The following is a 21749-nucleotide window of genomic DNA, read 5'->3' as shown; positions in this document are numbered from 1 at the left end:
CACTGTCTGGGCTTATTTGTAACTGTCGTTCTTGGGAAGGCTTACCAAATATTTGAAAATACTTAGGTGTTGTGATTCAAGTTGTATCTGCTTTAGGGGACACCCCACACCTAGTAATGCTATGGTTCTTGCAGACTGGTAGAGGTACCACCTTGATAGTCTTGGACAAGATCTGAGAGAATTCTCTGGAATACCAGACAGAGTCTCATTCTCTTCCCGGACTTTCTCCCAAACATATAGAATCTCCCTCTCTGTGTGTTCTGAGCCATGTAAAGCTGGGGATGCAGTGACACAAGCACCCCTGTGTCACCAACACTATGACTGCATTGCATCAGACTTGAAGCCAGCACAGTGCTGGGTCTCCCCGAAGGCCTGCTGTACGTAGTCCCTGGCTACTACCTATGTTTGTTCAAGGCCCTAGGGCTCTATGGTCGGCAAGTAGCAAAGTCAGTTAGGCCTGTGTCCTTCTCTTCAGGATAGTGAGGTACCCCATACCCTGTATGGGCCCAGAAGTGTTGTGCAGGAGTCAGGGACTAGAGTCAAAAACCTTAGAAGTGTACCTGGTATTCTACTAAACTGCAGATGAGCAGGGACTCAAACCACAAGACACAGTCCTTCTCACTCTTCCCTTCCTTTTCCAAAGGCAGAGGAACCTCAACCTGCAGCCACCGCCTCCCTAGGCCACAAGAAGTACTGCTGGACAACCATCGATGTTCCCTTAAGGCCCAACATCTCTTAAGTCAGCTTGTGGTGAATGCTGCCTGGCCTGGAACTCACCCTTTAGCTCAGCAGGCTCCCCACTGGCCCAGGGTATGTCCAGAAAATGTCATCCAAGAGTCAAGTCCCAGAATCAGGAAACACAATAGCCCACTTGGTGCTCTACCCCACTGTGGCCTTGCTGGCACCTAAGGTGTAAGACAAAGTCCCCTTTACTTTTCCCTCTGCTCTTCTCAAGCAGGAGTCTCTCTCCATAGCCAGCATAGCTGGGAATGTCCCGAGTCTCACCTGAAGCCATCAAGTCTCAGAGGCTCACCCAAGGCCCTTGATTAGTACCTAGGAATTACTGGTTATTCAGGGCCCAAGGTCGCTTCAGATAGCAGGTGATGAATGCTGCCAGCATTGGGTCCTTTCCTTGAAGGCAATGGGTTCCCTTCATATGGGAGCTAGGGCTTCAAATAGGGGCCTCATGACTCTGATCATTGCCCTATCTTGCTGTAGCTGAGCTGGTATCCAAGATGCAAGACAAAACCCTTCCCACTCTTCCGTCTCCTCTGCTCAAGTGAAAAATGGGGTCTCCTTTGGAGCCTCAAGTTGTGCAGACTGGAGTTAGGGGAGGGGTGATGCTGACATTCCCTTGGCTGCCCCAGCAGGTGTCTCAGTATGTCATGTGTCCCCCTAATCCACTGTCTCTGGGCCTAGTTCTGCACTAGGCCTCACCTAGGGGTTGCGGTCCTTATGACCCAGACTGCCTTTCAAGTTTACTTGGAGACACAGAGCGTCATAGCCCTTGGTGGTGAGGTTCATGGGCACTCAAGTTAGGACTGCTGGGATCAGCGATTCCCCAGTGGCTAGGGGTGGTTTAAATGCTCCCTCCCCAGGCAGGCATCAGCTGAGTTTGGTCTGGTTTTCCTCTCTGCTCTAACAGGACAACTCTGAGGTCAGTGCCTCACAATTACGGTGTTCTCCCTCCTCCAGCACTCACAGACACTCTCAGCACCATGCCTCTGCAGCCAGGGGTTGGGGAAGGACAGTGTCCATGACTCATGACTATTTTTTCCTATCTCTTCAGTGCCTCTTTTAGCAATATGAAATTAAAACCAGGTAAAATGAGTGCTCACCTGGTTGTTGGTTCTTATGAAAGTGTTCTTTTCTGTGTAGATGTTAACTTGTTGTCCTGGTGTGGGGTTGGGGCTGGAGAAGGATTTGTGAAGCCTTCTATTCCACCATCTTTCTCCATCCTCTCCTCTTTGCATGTCTTTTGTTTGTTTGAGGTTTTTTTTTCTGTTTGTTTTTGAGACGGAGTGTCATTCTGCCACTCAGGCTAGAGGGCAGTGGCGCCATCTTGGCTTACTGCAACCTCTGCCTCCTGGGCTCAAGTGATCCTCCCACCTCAACCTTTTGAGTAGCTGAACCACAGGCATGCATCAACATGCCCAGCTAATTTTTGCATTTCTGATAGAGTCCATGTTTCGCCATGCTGCCCAGGCTGGTCTTGAATGCCTGAGCTCAGACGATCCACCCGCTTTGGCCTACCAAAGTGCTAGGATTACAGGTATCAGCACACCCAGCCTCATTACGTGTTTTAAATTCAGAGGTCCTGCAACATCTGACCTCACTATCTGTTTTTACACTGAACATGATTTGTTCAATGACACAGGGCTCTCTAAAGACTCCATATCCTGGACTTTTAACCTGAAATCAGTAAAATGAGAAATCAATGATGGTACCCTGTAACTACAATTTGTACTGAGCCCAGGAATCTGTACCCCTTTCTCCTAATGCTTTCTGTGTTGAGTCCACACTTGCAACATCTTCAGAAAACTGAAGACACTGAGGATGAGGACTAGGTAATTCAAGAGAATTCCTCTCCAGCCTATAGCAGGGGCTCAACAAAGGGAGGGAAAACAAGAAAGATAGTCCAGATGTGACTCTCACTCCCTGTCACTGGAGGAGGGGGTGTGTTGGGATATGGTGGGGGACCTGAGGGATGGCACAGGGAAAGTGAAATGACTTTAAAGTAAGGGCTGGTCACTGAGGGTCACAGAGAGGGCACAGGTGAGGGGAGGAGGCTTCAGTTGCCCCAGGGAGGGACCTGGGGCCTGCCAGTGCCTTATTGACATCTCCTTGCTGGCTTGTCCTTAGGTCTATTTCTGTGACCCAAAGATACTCCAGAAACCCTGGAAAGAAAACAATTTTCCCTCACCTTGGTGGTAGGAAGGGCTGACAGAGGGCAGGGATAGTCCAACTTCCCTCTTCAAATCCATCCTCAGGCCATGCCTCTCATCCTCTGACCTCCTTAAAGGCACTTGCCTCTTCCTGTCACTGCTCTCCAAGGCCACTCAAAGCTAGAGAAAGGGTATCTTCAGGAGATGAAAGGGTATAAACTCAGATACCCACTTATATAAGTCACTCCATTCCTCCCTCCCAGCAGTTCGGGAGGTCTCAGCCCTATTACCCTTCTTTCCCCTTTCTTAGCCTCTGAGATCAGACTTCCCCTTTGGGATCTCCTACTTTTTCTTGCAGAGAATTCCAATATCAGGAGAGGACCTATTCCTGTTTACTCTTTTTGCCTCTGACTTGTAGTCCTAGAGAGGCTGACAGTGACCTGGCTTTCTGGAGTGACTCTGGGTACTGAGCAAAGGAGGGAACCCAGACTCAGAGAGGGATTGCAATCTCATGTGTCTGGAATCCAAGTGTAGCTTCACAAGAACATTCAAATCACTGCACATGGGTCATCCTATCAACTTTTTCTAGAACAAAAGAATCTAAGGAAGTTCATGCTTTCAGGACAAATAGAACATTGGTTTATTTCTCTCATACAGATCCCTACCTAGGACACCACCTTCTAGTCACTGCTGCTGGGATGACTCCTGAGGCCTGTGGGGCAGCATAATGGTCACCTCCCCATCTCCACACCTTGTGCATAGGGATCTTCAGAGGACAGGTTCCCTTGCATCCTCCAGGCCATTTCCACCCCGTGGGATGGTGTAGACTGGTCCAGCATTAATGCACAGCCCAAGGAGGTGGCAGGAGGTAATGGAGTGGTCTGAGGCTCCCTCTACTCAAAACCTCCCCAGTTGTTAGCCCAAGGATGGTCCAAGAGGCTTGGAGCCTTAAGTGAACACCCAAGGTGACAATGAACCCAGGAGGGCTATTTAGTCCCTTGTTACTCAGCTGGATAACTTGGCACCTTCCTACCAACATCTTCAGAGAATGGAATTATCTCCCAGGAGAATCTGAGCCAGGAGGTCATGAAGGTGGCGGGAACCATGACCTGCTGACATTAAGAGCTTCCTCCCTGTAACCTATTTCTCTCTCCCTGATACATCACCCCTCATGGCATACCCCAAATCTATGAAAACATGCACCTGAGTCTTGGCTTCACAGGGCCTTGGCCAGCCTTGGAGAACCTAGCGGAGCATGGCATCCACCAGGAAGGTGGGCATGTAGGTCACGGGGAGGTAGAAAACTTGGCATCCCAGCCAGCTGCATAGCAAGTGCAGGGGTGGCAGATGGTCAGCTCCATGCAGTCAGTCACCAATGATAGATTTGTACTGCATTTTGACCAAAGGCTCCTACGTGCTTTTTTGAGGTCCGTTCAAAATGAGAAAAGATCCTTAATGTACTAGCACATCCTTCCCCTCCCACTTAGAGCTCTGAATTGGGAGGAGAGTATCTAAGAATCCCTAGGCCCCTCAATGATATGCCTCAAGTCTAATCCATCCATATTCCCCAGGGAGTGCCCCAACCCTCACTCCAGCAAAACCTGTTCCACACTAAGCCCCCTCGGCCTCTCTTCCTAAGATATCTGGGCTGCATAAATTGAAGGTCTCTATTAACAGCCTAAGAACATGAAAATAAGCTATCTCTAAACCCAGCTGCCCATGAGTCCACAGGTGTCTACCCTCTCTGGCTTTAGTTTCCTCTTCAAAATAATGAGAGGTTCAGATGAGCCAGTGGTTTCAATTATAGGAGCTTGGATTCTTCTTTTAGGTGACCAGTTGACCACATGGCTAAATGGACTAAATGTCCTCACTTTGTTGGGGAGGTAGAGTCTGGAGGACAGACTCTCACACTGTTGGAGGCACTAGTGATGGACCCAGACTTCTAGACAAGGATTTCTTTATCTCCCCACTGTCCACAGCTTACTCACAGGATGTCAGAAACTTCTCCCCATAAGATCTCCTTGACCTCGGGGCTGGCCTAGTCCGACAGCTCCTTGAGGTTCTGTAAATGCCTCTCAGAGCTGGCCATACTGGTCTTGAAGTGACCAGGTTCAATCACAGCCATCTTCACTCCAAAGTGGGAGAGCTCCCTCCTGCATGGCAGACATGCAGAAGGGCAAGGACTTCAGAAATCTTAGGAGGCAAAATACAAAAAAACAAAGAAACCCAATACAAATCCAGCATGCAACAGCAGTGGAAGAGGCTAGAAAGCTTGGAGAGTTGGGAAGGGCAGCAGATAGCAGATGAAAGTTATGATGGTGGCCTTGCCTCTCTCTGGGGTTTCCACATTTCACATACCAAAGCTTACTAGCCCTAAATCCTACCAATTCAAGAGCAAGGCAGCACCTCAGTGCTATCACTTCCTATGCCCTCACATCCAGTGGATCACCAGAATTCCCATATTCCACCTCCTCTGCAGTCCTCAGTCCCCTCCCTTCTTCTCCTGCCCCAGGAATCTCCCTGGCCTCTGAGCTGGGTGATGGCAGCTGTCCTCTGTGGAGCATCCCTCTGCCTTTAGTCTGACTCCCCACACTCACAGCCACTGGGCTCCCTGCAGTCAGTGGGTGTCTAGAAGTCAACTAGACCAAGGAGCTCTCCTGAGCAAATCCTTTTTTGGGGGGGTTCCACTGCCAACAGCATGAAGCACAGCTCCTGCCCAGGGCCTCCACCAGCCCACATGCACCCACCTGCCCAGCCTTCCCCAAGGCCTGGCCCTGTGCTTCACCCCATGAGGACCCCACAGCACAGGCAGATGGCTGAGGCTCTCCCTGGGCCTAGGCTGAAGACAAAAGTCATTCCCCCATTTCTGTTCAAGGCTGCCAGGTGGGGAATCCTCAATCTCCAGCTCAGACCCCATCTCCAGGAACTTCCCCAACTCAGGTGGCTGCCATGGCCAGCAGGGCTGACTGGGTCACAACCCCTATGAGAATTGGCAACCAACCTTCTAGCTCTCTTGCTCCTCTCTCAGGTGTCAGAGCTTTTCAGTCAGGGTCAAAATCTTGTTGTCCTGGGCTGAGTATATTGGGCACTCAACCAAGGGCCTAAAGAGTCTGTTGTATGGACTAAGATGCTCACCCCATGTCTCCTAGGCTCCCTGCAACTGCATGTCACAGTGGCTTCATCCTGGGCTCTGGAGCCAAATATGCCAGTTCCAGTCTGTTTCAGACATTTTCTGCCTATGAGGCCCACTCAATAGGGTCAAAGGTGAGTTCAGGAACCATGTGGTCTGGGGCCCCTCCCTCCCCAGAACATGCAGAAGCTGTTCCCAAGAAGTGACTGGCTAAATCCATAAGGGCAACAGGACACACAAAATGAGAGAGGGGCATCTCGATAAGGGGCCTCTAAGGCTATGATTACATGAAACTACTGCAAAGGGCTCCCACAGAAGAACAGGTGCAGGAGGACGAGGGAGGGCCCTGTCCCAGGCCAATACCAGAGGGAGTCGGAGAAGGCCTCCACACTGTACTTGGAGATGCAGTAGCCTCCACCAAAAAGTGAAACCTGCCCCGCGATACTAGAGAGATTGATCACACAGCCCCTGACCTTCCTCATTAGGGCAGCAGGCTCAGAGTCACATCAATCACCCCCAACAGTATGGTCAAAAAGTCCTGTTCCATCAACCACTCATTGCAGCTGGAGACCAGGCAGATGCCAACGTTATTCACCAGGCCCCAAAGTCCTGGGATGGTAGGAAGATGAGAGTATCACTGTTGTGTTTATGCAGTTGGACACAGTTAGGGTGCAAGTTCATTTTCCAGTTCAATGTATTTATTGAGTCAACAAATGTGCTACATGGAATAAGGGAAAGGAGTGGAAGAGAGGAAATAAGAATGGGGTGGCTTCAGAGTTTCAAGGTTTGCACCCATTTCAAGGTATTAGGGGTGAGGGGTGGTCCTTCCCATCTCTGCTCCTAGTGCCTGGCACCCAGCATGCAGTAAAGCCAATGCTGTGAAGTGCATGGACAGAACTTGAGAAAACAGAATGAGGGCCAAACAAATATCTCTCCAGGGGAGAGAGATAGACACAGGAAATAGGAAGACAGGAATGGGGTAAGACAGAGAAACCAAGGGGAAAGGACAGAAGAGACAAGAAAAAGGAAAGAAAAGAATAAGAAAAACGCATGAGTAATTACTTTCTGTATCCTGGTTAGGAGAGATACACTTAAACACTAAGACTAGGGGAAGTTAGAGAACAGGCCTGCACTGGCCATCAGAGGACAAGCTGTGCTACAACCTGCAATAATGCCAAGGCAATATCTGTCCTGGAAGAAAAGGTCACCCTGTGTACCTGGGAATCCCAAAGCTCACTGTGGACTGAATGGCCAGAGCACAGAGGGGAGGAGGGAAGGGGGTCTTATGCCACACAGGTGTCCAGACTGTACTCTCTGCCCCAGGAAGTACCACTCTTTCTTCCCATGATCCCATAAGGCCACCTCTGCCCTATCCCCATAGGGCCCAGCAAGTTTTGGGGAAGATTCTACAGAAGACACAGGGGAGCAAACTAATAGCATGAAAGATCTGGAGTAGTCAGAGCTACAGAGCTACAGACTCCAGGCTGGCAGGGGCAAGGGTGTGTGTGGGTGAGGACTGGGGGATACGGGAGACAGAGATTGATCCTAGGAATATTAGAAAAACAATAAGGCCTGCAATGGTAGCCCTTCCCCCACTCAGAAACCTTTCCTGGACTTGAAGGAATGAGGATTCTTTGATTCAATAGTTTTACTTTTTTTGAATAGCACTACTAAGCCTGTCAACAAACCTTGGTAGAGAATCATTACTCAGATGTTACTTATGCCAGGAAAAAACTTCGGCATTCAACGATATAGAATCCCTTTAACAAATTATGGTCTCTCCACATGCTGGAATATGGAGACCTTGATTGTTATGTTGTGGAAGAAATTTGATGATGAAAATGCTGACCCCAGAATGTGTAAAGTAGAGGGAGATTAACCCTGGAGGCTGGGATTAGGGTGAATGTCGTTTCACTCCCATCCTCTTCTATCATTTCTCCAATGAGAAATCCTCTCTTACTGTCCTATCTATCCAATCTTATCCTCTTCTATAATTTCTCCATGTTTTCCATTTACAATCAGAACAAAGCAATCAATGATCTCCCTTTCCCCAAAAGGAACAGGATTCATCACTCGGTGTTTGATGTGAAGTCCCTTCAGCTCTCCAAGCCCCAGTGTCCTGGTGAGTCAAGTGGGGATCATCTTAAAGCCCTCAACAGGGACAAGTGTGAAGGAACCAGTAAGAGAATGCTGAGATCAGAAGCCTGGATCCTGCCCGGCCCCATCCCCGATGGTCTCATGCCAACTGTCAGGACCCCACATTCTCCAGAGACTGGGCTCTAACCACAGGCTGGACTCCTCTAACCCTGGGCCCAGCCACGGCCACTCTAGGACTTCTGCTCTGGAAAATGGAAAGCTCAAGCCCCTGAAAATAAAAGTCTTGGGAATGTTCCCAGTTAGCAGACACTAGGTCTTCCCTAGTGACACACAGAGAAGAGAAACAAACAGGCATGAGGAGGGATTGAGGTGGTACCTCTGTCCCCCACACGCTCCTTCGCCCACTGGGCAGCTGCAGCAATGCTCTCTGTCTTGGTGATGTCCATGGTCACCATCTCCAGCCTGTCTGAAGTCTGGCCCTTAGCTGCTTGGCCCCCTTCTCTGTCCTACACGCAGCTCCCACAAGCCTTGTGCATCCAGCTGTCTGGCCAGCAGGTTCCTGAAGCGTGAGTTACAGCTCATGATGAACACATACTTGTCTCTCAGGTGACTCACCACCTGCCTCTCCCTGTACCAGTGCAGAAGTGACTTTGCAGAGGACAGACCCAGACGGGCTGGGGTGAAATGAGAGTCTGGCCTCTGTTCAGACAGGATGATTCAAGAACACAGAGGGCTGCGGTAGGCAGGGAGGCCCTCAGGCATTTTAGCAGAAAGTCCTCATTTTCCTCCCTGATCACTGTCTTTCTGCACCATCTTTTACCCTGGCTTCATCTCTCTGCTCTTTCAACTGCCTTTGCAGGCACTCATGCATGCAATTGCAAATCCCAAGTCCTGCCCAGTGAGTAGTTATCACTACTCAGCAATGTTTCCCTAGTCCATCAATGCCTCTCTGCCTTGCTGTGCCTACTCAGGTGTACACACAAGTATCCACACAGATGCCCACACACACACACACACCATGACACACACCACTCTGATCTACAAACAAGGGTCAGAACTTGTCTCTACATATCTTGTGAAACGGTTTGGATATCTGTGCCACCAAAATTGCATGTTGAAATGTGGTCCCCAATATTAGAGGCAGGGGCTGGTGGAAGGTGTTGGGTCATGGTAGTGGATCCCTCACAGCTTGATGCTGTCCTGGAGACACTGGAATGAGTTGTCATGAGATCTGGTTGTTTAAAAGTGTGGCATCTCCCCAGCTCTCTCTCTCTTGCTCCCACTCACTATGCGACAAATCAGTTCCCGCTTGACCTTCTGCCATGGTTGTAAGCTTCCTGATGCCTCACCAGGAGCCAAGCAGATGCATGCTTGTACAGCCTGCAGAACCATGAGCCAATTAAACCTGTTTTCTTTATAAATTACCCAGTCTCAGGTATTTATTATAGCAACACAAGAATGGCCTAACACACACTGTATACCAGCACTCCTGAACCATGGTCACCCAGAACAGACTTTACTGGGAAGTTACTGGTTTGCAGGCACATTCGGTGGAAATCCTGCTCTGAGCCTGAGTTTCCTCATCCCACTCAGCATGTAGAATCAATCACTCCCCAGAAAAGTGGGGCACGATCAGGCTCTCTAGGATGAGAAGGAGAAGGCAAAAGAGTGGACAGGAGCAGGTCCCCTCCTGCTACAGTAGTTTTCTGGGGCAGAAGGAAGTGGAAGATCCACAGGGGAGTCCAACCTTACAGGTAAAGAAAGGGGAAAGAAGGGAATGGAGCCTTGGAACCCACAGGAAGGAAGCATCCAGGGCTGCTGGGAGGGGGAATGAAATTACTTACGCAGGTGTCACAGGGCTCACCCGCTCACCTCCTAATATGCCCTGGGTGCTGGCTCCACTGTCCTCCGCCCTCCCCTGTCAGAGCCCACATCCAGGATCTGGACCCCTCAGACACTGAGAGGCTAAAAACATTGCTCATTTGGACAAGGACAATGAGGATGGTGTGTTCAAAACCTGGCCCAAGCAGGGAAGGATATGAACCCTAGTAACTGGAAAGGTATTACTTTAGTTTGTATCAAGGTGTTGATGGACAGGAGGGATCTTCTCCTCAGGAGACTACAGAATGGGGTACAGACTGTACCTCACTGCTGTCCAAGGAAGGTCCCTCCAGGTGAGGTCGAGGAAACTATTTCATAACTGGTGGGCAGGATATAGAGGGGCAAGGAGCTGAGGGAGTAGGGGTGGGACAGAATAATCCAGGGTTTCTTTGCACTGGGCGTCTCTCCCACTGTCCATGTTTGCCCAATTTCTGTCCCCTAATTGAAGGAAGAAGTGGAGATGGACTGGGAGGGGGAAGGAGAGGTTTCCTGCAGAAACCAGAGGCTAGCAAAGAGCCGCGCGCCCCCTGGTGGTTCTTCTCTAGCCCTGCAGTCACGACGTGTGCATCGGCCTGGGATCGGCCAAGGCTCTTCAGCTCATTCAGCTCATACCAATGGTCACGCTCTCCAGCATCAGGGCGCCCCCATATCTCCCTGCACGAATCCTCCAAGGAGGGAAACAGCAAGACTGCTGGCTGGTAAGAGACTGGATTCGTGTTAATTAAGCAATATGGATGGAGCCTTGAGTGTGCTGCATACTAGAGGTTTGACAGACTCGCAGGGGCTCCCAGACTGAGTCCTGTCATTTTTTTATTTCCAGCCCCTGGCAGCGCTAGCTTCTAGCAGAGATAATGAATGTTGAGGTAGCTGACACTGCAACATCTGGCTTCGCTTTCCATTTTCATCACTATTTCTTACATCTTGCGACACTATGAGATTTCCTAAAGCCTCCATTTTTCTCATCTTTATAACGAGGGAGGAGAATCCCGATGACTTTGTCAAGTCCTCCCAACTCCAATTTCAGGGAGTCGAAGAATCCATATGCCTTTATTAAAATGTTGAAAACTTAGAAAGATTGGGTCTTGGGAAGCACTGGAGAATTTCTGACCAGCATACATTAGGTGCTCAACAAAAGTTAACAGAAACGGAAGAAATCTGGAATCAACAAGAGACTTACCACATCTACAGAAAGGCTGGGGGAGGGGTGCAGATCAGGAGGTGGGAGAGTGAGGGAGAAACAGAAGCTGGGAGAGATAGGAGACCGAAGGAGCGGGGAAGGGTGGAGGCATGCGGGGAGGTTGCCGATGCTGTAGGCAGCAGAGGGATATTAATAATATCTGGGTCCTTTCCAGTCTTTTATCAGTCTTTTCAAGCTTCCTCTTCCTTAGACTAATGTCACACCCTCTCCCTTCTCACACTTGGGAAATCACAGAGGAAACAGTTGTCCTTCATCTCGTGAAAGATAGGGGGTGGGAAGCAAAGACATTCACTTTCCCCTTCTCAAATCCCTCTGAGATCATCCTACAAATCCCTCACCCTTCATGGAGACACCTCCTTCCTCACGCAAGAAATTTCCTAGAATTCCTAGGGCTGAGTCAGCTCCACAGAAGTGGATACCCAACATTGCTTTTTTTATCCTGACCCCAGTCTAGGAGAAGCTCTCCACGGGTCTTTTTTTTTTTTTAAACTTTTGGACATTGTGGGCCCCGTCGAGAATCTACGGAAGGTTATAAGCCCCCACAAAAATGCACATAACACAACAATCAAAAACTTGCGTATACTTTTCATAGAGTTCACACCTAAAACCATTAGCTGCATGGAATCCAGCTCAAGAATCCTTGTAACATGGGCTTATTGAACTACTAGCTGTGTGACTGGGGCAAGTTATTTAAAGTTTCTGTGCTTTGGTTTCCTTGTCGATAGTAGTACTCACTCTGTGAAGTTGTTACGACGATTAAATGAGGTGATATGGATAAAGCCCCTTACAACTGCATCTGGCCAATGGTGCGTATTCAATAAACATTAGCTGTTACTATTACTACATCTCTCTGTGGTAATTCATAGTGACATCTGGGAATGTTCCCACCCTTCTATGTAAAAAACACAACCCAAGACAGACAAATAAAAGACCTGGCTCATGTTGATCTAATTCAGAGAGGAAAAAATGGCTGGTGGTAATAGGACTAGAGAGGTCTCTCAATGTCAATTCCACAAGAGGGGATTCCTTTTTCCTTATCCCCAACAAGTGGAAAAAGGGCATGCTTGTATATATTATCTCATGTATCCCATATAATAACCTGTAAGGGAAGCATCATTATCCTCACCTTATATATTAAGAAACTGACATTAAACTCCTATCTCTCACCAGACACAAAATTCAACTCAAGATGGATTAAAGACTTACATATAAGACCCAAAACTATTATTAAAATATTAGAAGAAAATCTAGTATTGGGGTAAAAATCTAGTATCTAATATAAGGAAAAGTCTCCTGGACATTGGACTAGGCAAAGAATTTATGACTAAGATCTCAGAAGCACAGGCAACAAAAACAAAAACAAACAAGTGGGACTTAAACTAAAAAGCTCTGCACAACAAAAGAAATAAGCAACAGAATGAACAACCCGCAGAATTGGAGAAAATATTTGTAAACTACTCATCTGACAGGGGACATATCCAGAATATACAAAGAACTCGAGCAAGGAAAAAAAAAAAAAACCCACAAATAATCCCACTAAAATGTGGGCAAATGACACGAATGGACATTTTTCAAAAGAAGATATACAAATGGCCAACAGATATATGAAAAAATGCTCAACATCACTAATCATCAGAGAAATGCAAATAAAAACCACAATGCCATATCATCTTACCTCAGTCAGAATGGCTACTATTAAAAAGATTTAAAAAAAAAACAGATGTTGGCAAGGATGTGGAGCAAAGAGAACTCTTAGACATTGCTGGTGGGAATGTGAACTAGTACAACTTCTATGGAAAACAGTATGCAGATTTTTCAAAAAACTAAAAGTAGAACTGCCATTCAACCCAGCAATCCCACTACTGGGTATTTACTCAAAGGGAAAGAAATCAGTACATTAAAAAGACACCTGCACTAGTATGTTTATCACAGCACTATTCGCAATAGCAAAGACATGGAATCAACCTAAGCGTCCATCAACGAATAAAAGGATAAAGAAAATGTGGTATATATACACAATGGAATACTATTTGGCCATTAAAAAGAATGAAATTATGTCTTTTGCAGCAATGTGGATGGAACTGGAGATCATTATTTTAAGTAAAACAAACGAGGCATAGAAAATCAAATATTGCATGTTCTCACTCATATGTGAGTGCTAAAAGATGTGTACACATGGATGTGGAGAGTGAAATGGTACACAGTGGAAACTTGGAAGGAAGAGGGAATAGGAGGTGGGTGGATGATGAGAAACTAGTCGATGGGTACAATGCATGTTATTCTTGTGATGGATAACCTATACATGTAACAAAACTGCACATGCACCACATCAATCTGTACAAATAAATATTTTTTAAAAACAAAAACAAAAACAAAAGAAAATAAACTGAGATTCAGAAAGGTTAAGTGACCTGCCCAAGATCACACAGCTACCAAGTGGTGGAAAAAAGTGTCAAAAACAGGTCTGATTCAAAAACTGGTGTTATCTCCACAGTGTCTTGTAAAGACCCGGTGAAAAGGGAAAAACTGAGCAGAGAGAGCCAAGGACAGGGGAGTGGGTCACAGGCTTTGAGGAGACTAGAAAGCTCCTAATCAATCTGGTACTGCTGGGCAAACCAGATGCCTCTCTAGCTTGGGGAAGCTGTGGCAGGAGGGCAGAGCAACCTCCACGACTACACTTGGCTTCCTGACTCAGTAGCCTTCTGGAAGTTCACACTGTGGACACGAGTGCAATCACTGCCAAATGCCTCAGCCTTAACCTGTCCACAAGGCACCTGCCTCCACCGGTAAGTCAGACACGTGGGTTGATCCCTGGGACAGCCTGCCTCATCCCTTCCGCCAGGGTCCAGGCACAGCCCTTTTCCCGACCCGACTCTGGGAAGTCGTCTGTCTTTATCTCTGCCTCTCAATACCTCCTCCCTGGTACCTTCCTTCCTTTCTGATTGTTGATCACAAAGTCTTGTCTACACTTTTTTGGGGAAAAAAAGTGGGGCGGGGAGGAGAAAAAGTAAATTTCCAGGAATTGTTTCACTGCTGCTGTTCCTGCTGCATAGGGCAAAGCTGCTGGCCTGCTCCTTTTGCCCAGGTTGGCGAGGAGCCTGGCCTCCTGCTCCTCCCTCTTTCTCTTCCTCCCAGTCTCTCTCTTTCCAGCTGCACCCCCACCCCCTAAAAAAGCCCCACATGAAAACTGCAGAGCTATCACTTATTTCTTCCTGAGGGAGGAGCTTTCCCTTCTGCCAGAAGGAACCACCATCACTTCCTCTTTCTACAAATACACATTGGGCAACAGGAGTAGGTGGGAGCAGGGAGCAGGTAGAGGTGAGGCTGCACGGGGGATGTCTCCATGTGGGAAGGACAATTCAGAGACCCAGGAGATAGGAGCCACTAAAGGGCAGTCTTGTGAGGAACAGAAATGGTCACAGATGTGGCCATCTGGAGAGGACCAAGTCCAGACCAGGGTCTTCCTTGGAGGGTGCTTGGTCTAGGATAGGCTTCATTTGCATGGGTCAAAAGCATGTAGTGGGAAGGGGAAGTTCTCAGAAGGCTCCTTACTGAAGAGAAATATCAATGGGATAGAAACTAAGATGCTAGAGAGAAAATGAGAGCAAAACTAACTGAAAAATTGAAGTAAACAACATTTTACACTGTCGTGGTTCATCATGATGGTTTGTTTTTGTTTTGTTTTGTTTTGTTTTATTGAGACAGAGTCTCACTCCATGGCCCAGGATGGAGTGCAGTGGCGTGATCTCAGCTCACTGCAACCTCTGCCTCCTGGGTTCAAGAGATTCTCCCATCTCAGCCTACTCTGTAGCTAGGATTACAGGCATGCACCACCATGCCTGGCTAATTTTTGCATTTTTAGTAGAGACAAGGTTTCACTATGTTAGCCAGGTTGGTCTCGAATTCCTGACCTCAGGTGATCCGCCCACTTCAGCCTCCCAAAGTGCTAGGATTACAAGCATGAGCCACCTAGCCTAGCCCATGATTTTTTGTTGTTGTTGTTGTTTGTTTTGTTTTTTTTAAGAGATGGGATCTAGCTCTCTTGCCCAGGCTTCAGTGCAGCGGTGTGATTATGGCTCACTGCAGCCTTGAATTCCTAGTCTCAAGTGATCCTCCCACCTCAGCCTTCCAAGTACAGACTGCATCACCATAACTGGCTAATTATTTTATTTTTTTGTAGAGATGGGGGTCTTGTCTTGTTGCCCAGGCTGGTCTCAAACTCCTGGGCTCAAGCAGTCTTCCCATCTCGGCCTCCCAAAATGCTGGGATTACTGGTGTGAGCCACTGCACCGGCCATGATAGATTTTGTGATCTCAGAGCGATCTGATATGTAAGTGGAAGGTTTAAGAAAACTGCAAAATTAAAAATATCCCCTTTAATGGAGATAAATGGCACTGATGGTTGCACAGCAGTGTAAATGCACTTAGTGCCACTGAACTGTACACCTAAAAATGGTTAACATGGTAAATCTTATGTATATTTTACCATAATAGAATCAATTAGCAAACTTTTAAAAAATATTCTCTTTGAGTGCATAAAATGTGGTGTGTGTGTGTATATATATACACACATACATAAGGGAATATTACTCAGCCATGAAAGGAAATGAAGTACGGATGCATGTTCCAATGTGAATGAACCTTGAAAACATGCTAAGTGAAAAAAAAAAACAGACACAGAAGGTCACATATGATATGGTTCCCTTTCTATTAAGTATCCAGAAAAGGTAAATCCATAGGGACAGGTAGCAGAAGGTTGGGGGCGGGGGAATAGGACTGATTGCTTAATGGTTATAGGGTTTTCTTTGGGGGTAATGAAGATGTTTAGCACTTAGACAGAGGTGGTGGTTGCACAATGTGCATGTCTAAATGCCATTAAATCACACATTTTAAAATGGTTAATTTTATGCTATGGGAATTTCACCTCGACTTAATATATACTCAATCCCCTCCAGGCGACACACCTTTGGCTCAGGCCTAGGCAGCTCTGCCATCTGCCAAGTGTGGCTTGTGTAACACACAACCTCTCTGGGCCTCAAAGAGGGTGAAGAAATCCATCCTCCCCAGAGGGATATCTCCAGAATCAAACGGTATGAAGTGAGGTGAAAGCCCTCTGAGAGGCAGGAAGCTCTGCTGACACACAATGTTCACCCATAACATGCAGCTCAGAATCCCTTACCCACTAGTTTGGAGGGAGAGACAACTCTGCTCTCCCTCCCCCACACCCCATCCCCTGCTCATTCCCTGCCAGCCACCCACCACACCCTTCACGCAGAGAAGTATAGAGCCACAGGGGGAGGGCGCCATTCTCTCTCTCCCTCCCCATTTAGGAATCTCCCTGAAGCTTTGACAAAGCCCCCTTGACACCCCACATTCAATGTTTTTTTTTTTTTAACTCTGTCACCCAGGCTGGACTGCAGTGGCCTGATCTCAGCTCACTGAAACCTCTGCCTCCTGGCTCAAGCGATTCTCCTGCCTCAGCCTCCCAAAGTGCTGGAATTGCAGGTGTGAGCCACCATGCCCAGCCATTTAATCTTATCTTTCTCCCCAGATTCTCACCTCCAGTCACAAGATGAAGGCAGGGAGCTCACAGCCCTGTGAGGGGCTGGGGAGAATGGCAGGGTTGGGCCAGAGTCATTAAAAGCCCAACTGATTTTCAGATTTATTTTAACCCTCCCCTACACCTCCACATCCAATTTCACTCTAGTAGGAATTAAGACAGGGGAGGCCGGGCGCGGTGGCTCAAGCCTGTAATCCCAGCACTTTGGGAGGCCAAGACGGGCGGATCACAAGGTCAGGAGATCGAGACCATCCTGGCTAACACGGTGAAAACCCGTCTCTACTAAAAATACAAAAAAAATTAGCCGGGCGCGGTGGCGGGCGCCTCTAGTCCCAGCTACTTGGGAGGCTGAGGCAGGAGAATGGCGTGAACCCGGGAGGCAGAGCTTGCAGTGAGCCGAGATAGCACCACTGCACTCCAGCCTGGGCGACAAAGCCAGACTCCATCTCAAAAAAAAAAAAAAAGACAGTGGAGAGAGGGATTCCAAGCTGACTTAGGGAGAGGAAAATACATATATATGTGAAGCATTTGCCACAGGCCCGGCCTGAGCTAAGCACTTTCCTTCCCTCAACAGCTCCTTTAATTCTCACAGCATCCCTTTTAGTAGATAATATTGTTGACCCCACTTTGCAGAGGAGAGCACTGAGGCTAAGGAAAGAGGTAAATTCATTCAGCGAGTGAGGGAGGAGTTGGGATTTTAATGCTGGCAGTATGACCTCCCTGCCACTGGCACACCAGGTCTTTTGCTGGGACGTCCCCTGTAACCGGATTGGGGGAATGCAGGAAAAACCCCCGCCTTCTCCACAGAGCCTCAGCAGTGACAGCTACTTCCCGGATGGGAAGGGCGGCCGTGAAGCCAGCACGGAAGCCAGCCCCACAGTCAAGGGCCCTCCAGCCTCCTCACAGCTCCCCACAGCCTGGACCTGCCGGCCCTCCCTCCAGGACGGAGGGGCTCCCAAGGGAAATTCAGGTGAGTGTCGCCCTCTCCCAGGGAAGATGGGAATCAGGGCTTGCAGACAACTGGCTTTCCCGTGTGATCCACAGGTTTTCCTAGGGGTGAATCAGATGTGTGTGGTGTGCGTGTGTGTGTGTGTGTGTGTGTTCCACACTCACGGTCCAAATAACGAGACAGAAAAAGAGCAATGAAGATCTGTGCAAAAGGGCTGAGGAATGAAGTGCCAGGAGAGAGGTGGAGGTTGGAGACCACCTAGGAATGGCGGGTGTGGGGGCATTGAGGGGGTTGTTGAGGGAGAACTGTCTGGGGGTGGGAAGAAATGTTGGTGGACACCAACAGCCCTGGCCTCTTCCACCTGAAACCCCTTAAGAAAGTATCTCTGCTCTTGGGTCAGAGCTAGCAAGTAAGTTGTGTATTATTTATTCACAGTTTGAAAGCTAAACTTCCCTTTCTTGCCTTATCAGCCCAGAATCTTTCCCCAAAGCCCCTGACTCCCTCTGGCCTCTACCTTGAGGACACAAGGCTCTCAAGGTCTGCTTTCCCTTCCAACTCTCCTTTCATCCCAATAGGTGTGTGCTGGTCCCAATGTCAGTGAAACCCAGCTGGGGGCCCGGCCCCTCGGAGGGGGTCACCGCAGTGCCTGCCAGTGACCTTGGAGATATCCACAACTGGACCGAGCTGCTCAACTTTTTCAACCACACTTTGTTTGAGTGCCATGTGGAGCTCAGCGAGAGCACCAAGCGCGTGGTCCTCTTTGCCCTCTACCTGGCCATGTTTGTGGTTGGGCTGGTGGAGAACCTCCTGGTGATATGCGTCAACTGGCGCGGCTCAGGCCGGGCGGGGCTGCTGAACCTCTACATCCTCAACATGGCCATCGCGGACCTGGGCATTGTCCTGTCTCTGCCCGTGTGGATGCTGGAGGTCACGCTGGACTACACCTGGCTCTGGGGCAGCTTCTCCTGCCGCTTCACTCACTATTTCTACTTTGTCAACATGTACAGCAGCATCTTCTTCCTGGTGTGCCTCAGCGTCGACCGCTATGTCACCCTCACCAGTGCCTCCCCCTCCTGGCAGCATTACCAGCACCGAGTGCGGCGGGCCATGTGTGCGGGCATCTGGGTCCTCTCGGCCATCATCCCGCTACCTGAGGTGGTCCACATCCAGCTGGTGGAGGGCCCTGAGCCCATGTGCCTCTTCATGGCACCTTTTGAAACGTACAGTACCTGGGCCGTGGCGGTGACCCTGTCCACCACCATCCTGGGCTTCCTGCTGCCCTTCCCTCTTATCGCAGTCTTCAACGTGCTGACGGCCTGCCGGCTGCGGCAGGCAGAACAACCCAAGAGCCGGCGCCACTGCCTGCTGATGTGTGCCTACGTGGCCGTCTTTGTCATTTGCTGGCTGCCCTATCATGTGACCCTACTGCTGCTCACACTGCATGGGACCCACATTTCCCTCCACTGCCACCTGGTCCACCTGCTCTACTTCTTCTATGATGTCATCGACTGCTTCTCCATGCTGCACTGTGTCATCAACCCCATCCTTTACAACTTTCTCAGCCCACACTTCCGGGGCCGGCTCCTGAACGCTGTAGTCCATTACCTTCCTAAGGACCAGACCAGGGCAGACGCACACTCCTCCTCTTCCTCCTGTTCCACCCAGCATTCCATCATCATCACCAAGGGGGACAGCCAGCCTGCTGCAGCAACCCCCCACCCCGAGCCAAGCCTGAGCTTTCAGGCATCCCCTTTGCTTCCAAATACTTCCCCCTTCTCTCCCCCTCAGCCTCTTACATCCAGCTGAGGTAGAGGCCAGGCTCCTCCAACAGTGAAGGAAAAGACACAGGTGAGAGTATAGGTGGGAGATTTGGGGGGATGTAGAGGGGAGGGTCAAATTTGTGTCTATCTTAAAATACAGAGGTATGGAGAGGGAGACAGGGTCGGGAGGGATAGAGAGCAGGCCCTCAGTGTTGTACTATTTGTCTTGGTCCTTGTGTCTAAGGAGCCATGCAGAAAAAAAGGTGAAATAAATGGGAGAGATAGTCATGGACTCTGGATCTTTTAAAAATCTGCACTTCCAGCTGGGATTGGGAAGGGAGCTGAGGCTAAAGAGGTGCTCGGCAGAGGAAACTAGACACATTCATTTCATAAATCACTCTGGCCGGAAAGAGTGAGCTCTGCAAGAACGTCACAAAACTCCTTTTGTGTTTGTGAGCTTGTTGATCTTCCAGCTCACTATGCAGGTTATGGGGACAAGAGGCCAGAGGCCAAGGAACCAGGCGACCCCAGCAGGACGTTCTCCAGCTGTGCATCCTATGCACAGCTATAAGTGAAGGGGGATGGGGATGTCAGGGTTGGGGGCAAAGCCAAGGTCTGAGACCTGCACCCTGCAGCTGGGTCAGCTGCAGGGTATCTCCACCCTCGGCCATCCAGGAAACACAGCTCCATTTCCTTGTTGACACCCTCCCCTCCCCGTTGTCCATCCTGCTCCCTCCCCACAAGCAGAGGAGCTGTCCCAGAGTCAGCTCCTCATAGCTGACCTCCTCCCAGCTTCGGATCTAGGAAACTTCCAGACTTCTTCTAGGGAGACACAGAGCTACCAGAAAGCCCAACCCACCCCCATCTCTTTCTCTCCAGATCATAGGAAAGTATCAAGGGATGTCATTCTGGGAGCAGCCCTTGGGACAGCCAGCAGCAGGTGCTGACAGATGCTCTGTCCTTCACCCTCTGTCCCCAGCACCAGATGGGGAAGGCCACAGTGGAAACTTCTCAATTCCGTCACAGGGCAGAGCTCTGACACTGTTATAAGTCAGTTCTCCCTGGCCATGTCTTTTCATAATTTTCCTGTCCCACAACTTAGGTTCCTTAACACTTCTTCTACAGATGAAGCAAAGAAGTCTTCTGTTAACAAGTAGATCTTCTGGCAAAGGATCACTTATGTTTGGGAGACTAGGACCCTGTCCATGAAGAACTCTGAAGTAAAGGCCTAAGAACAGGATCTAGTTTCCGCCTTCCAATTCCACGTCCTTTGCCTCTTAATCCTGCCCATGGTGAGGGGACTAGAATCACTGGTAGCCTCTTCGCCATCTCCTCTGTCCTGCTCAAGTGCTTGATGTATCTGGAATGTTTAACTTGGAGCAACTACTCACTGACCTGGAGACCACCTGTTCTGCTTTGAGAAATCAGACCTGTTCTGTGGATGCACTGACCACGTGCTCCAATTGCATAGCACCCAGGTTTGTCAGGAGCATGGAAGGAAACCTGCATCTCCCTGCTCACTGGGCCCAAACCTGAAAGGGTCTTATGCTGCAGACAGCTGCTCAGTAGCACAGAGCTGAAGGCTTTTTGAATCAGGAGTCTGGGTTGTGGCTTGGGTCGCAGTAAGGGCTTAGCCTACCAATGCAGAATTCACACTGAAAAAGACTTTCCTCTCTTGTCCCAACAAGTAAGCCAAGATCTGATGCCCCTATCACTGCCTCCTCTGACGTGGGCTACAGTTGTTTCCCAAAGGAAACCTAATTTTACATCTGTCACATTGCAGGTCACCTCAGAGGCCACTCTCCCAAGATTAGTTATCACCCTGGCAGTATGAATACTTCCCTAAGGCCTCCCATCCATGGAGGGCAAGAGTGGTAACCAGCTGTTACACTCAGCATCTACTGAGCACTGATGGGAGCCCCGCCTGGTCCATGTGCTCTGGGGCCAAATGGACATCACTCCCTAACTTCTTGAGGTCTGTCTCCTCTGTGGAAACACCCGTATATCAACCTCATTAAACTATGCCAAACTTTTGCCTCCTCCCTCTTTCAATCTGTCTCGCTCCACTCAAAGACACACCATGTCCCAGCAAATCAAATGGCATTGGCAAAACAAATTGTAGCCAAATCTCTCACTTAGTAACATTAGTCCAAGTAGACACGGGCAGGGACCCACCACTCTCTCTGGGCTGACGGAGGATCCTCTCAGGAATACCCCCTGAAAAGGTTGAGTCTTTGACTTAATTTCCCACTAAAAACAGGTCAACAAGTTAATCCTGGGGAATTCCAGC

At 49.0% G+C, this 21749-nt stretch overlaps 1 protein-coding gene across 5 annotated transcripts; it reads left to right on the top strand.

Moving 5' to 3' along the window:
- Positions 1-18290: 18290 nt before the first annotated feature.
- Positions 18291-21494, top strand: LOC105474124 (G protein-coupled receptor 182). Of its 5 annotated transcripts, none has more exons than XR_011609109.1 (3): positions 18291-19547; positions 20562-20751; positions 21243-21494. XR_011609109.1 is itself a non-coding variant. In XM_011728524.3 (2 exons), exon 1 carries the CDS (start codon positions 18291-18293, stop codon positions 19503-19505), a length of 1215 nt encoding a protein of 404 aa, XP_011726826.2. In that variant the 3' UTR covers positions 19506-19547; positions 21243-21494. The 5 variants fall into 5 exon arrangements, 3 of the variants coding, with proteins under 3 accessions (XP_011726826.2, XP_011726825.2, XP_024646248.2); XR_011609108.1 differs by having other exon boundaries at positions 20562-20937; XM_011728524.3 differs by lacking the exon at positions 20562-20751.
- Positions 21495-21749: the final 255 nt, after the last annotated feature.

This window comes from Macaca nemestrina, chromosome 10 (genome assembly GCF_043159975.1).
Source record: "Macaca nemestrina isolate mMacNem1 chromosome 10, mMacNem.hap1, whole genome shotgun sequence".
Taxonomy (NCBI): domain Eukaryota; kingdom Metazoa; phylum Chordata; class Mammalia; order Primates; family Cercopithecidae; genus Macaca; species Macaca nemestrina.
Note: the sequence above shows the minus strand (reverse complement) of the source record. Positions and strands in the feature narration are given on the sequence as shown.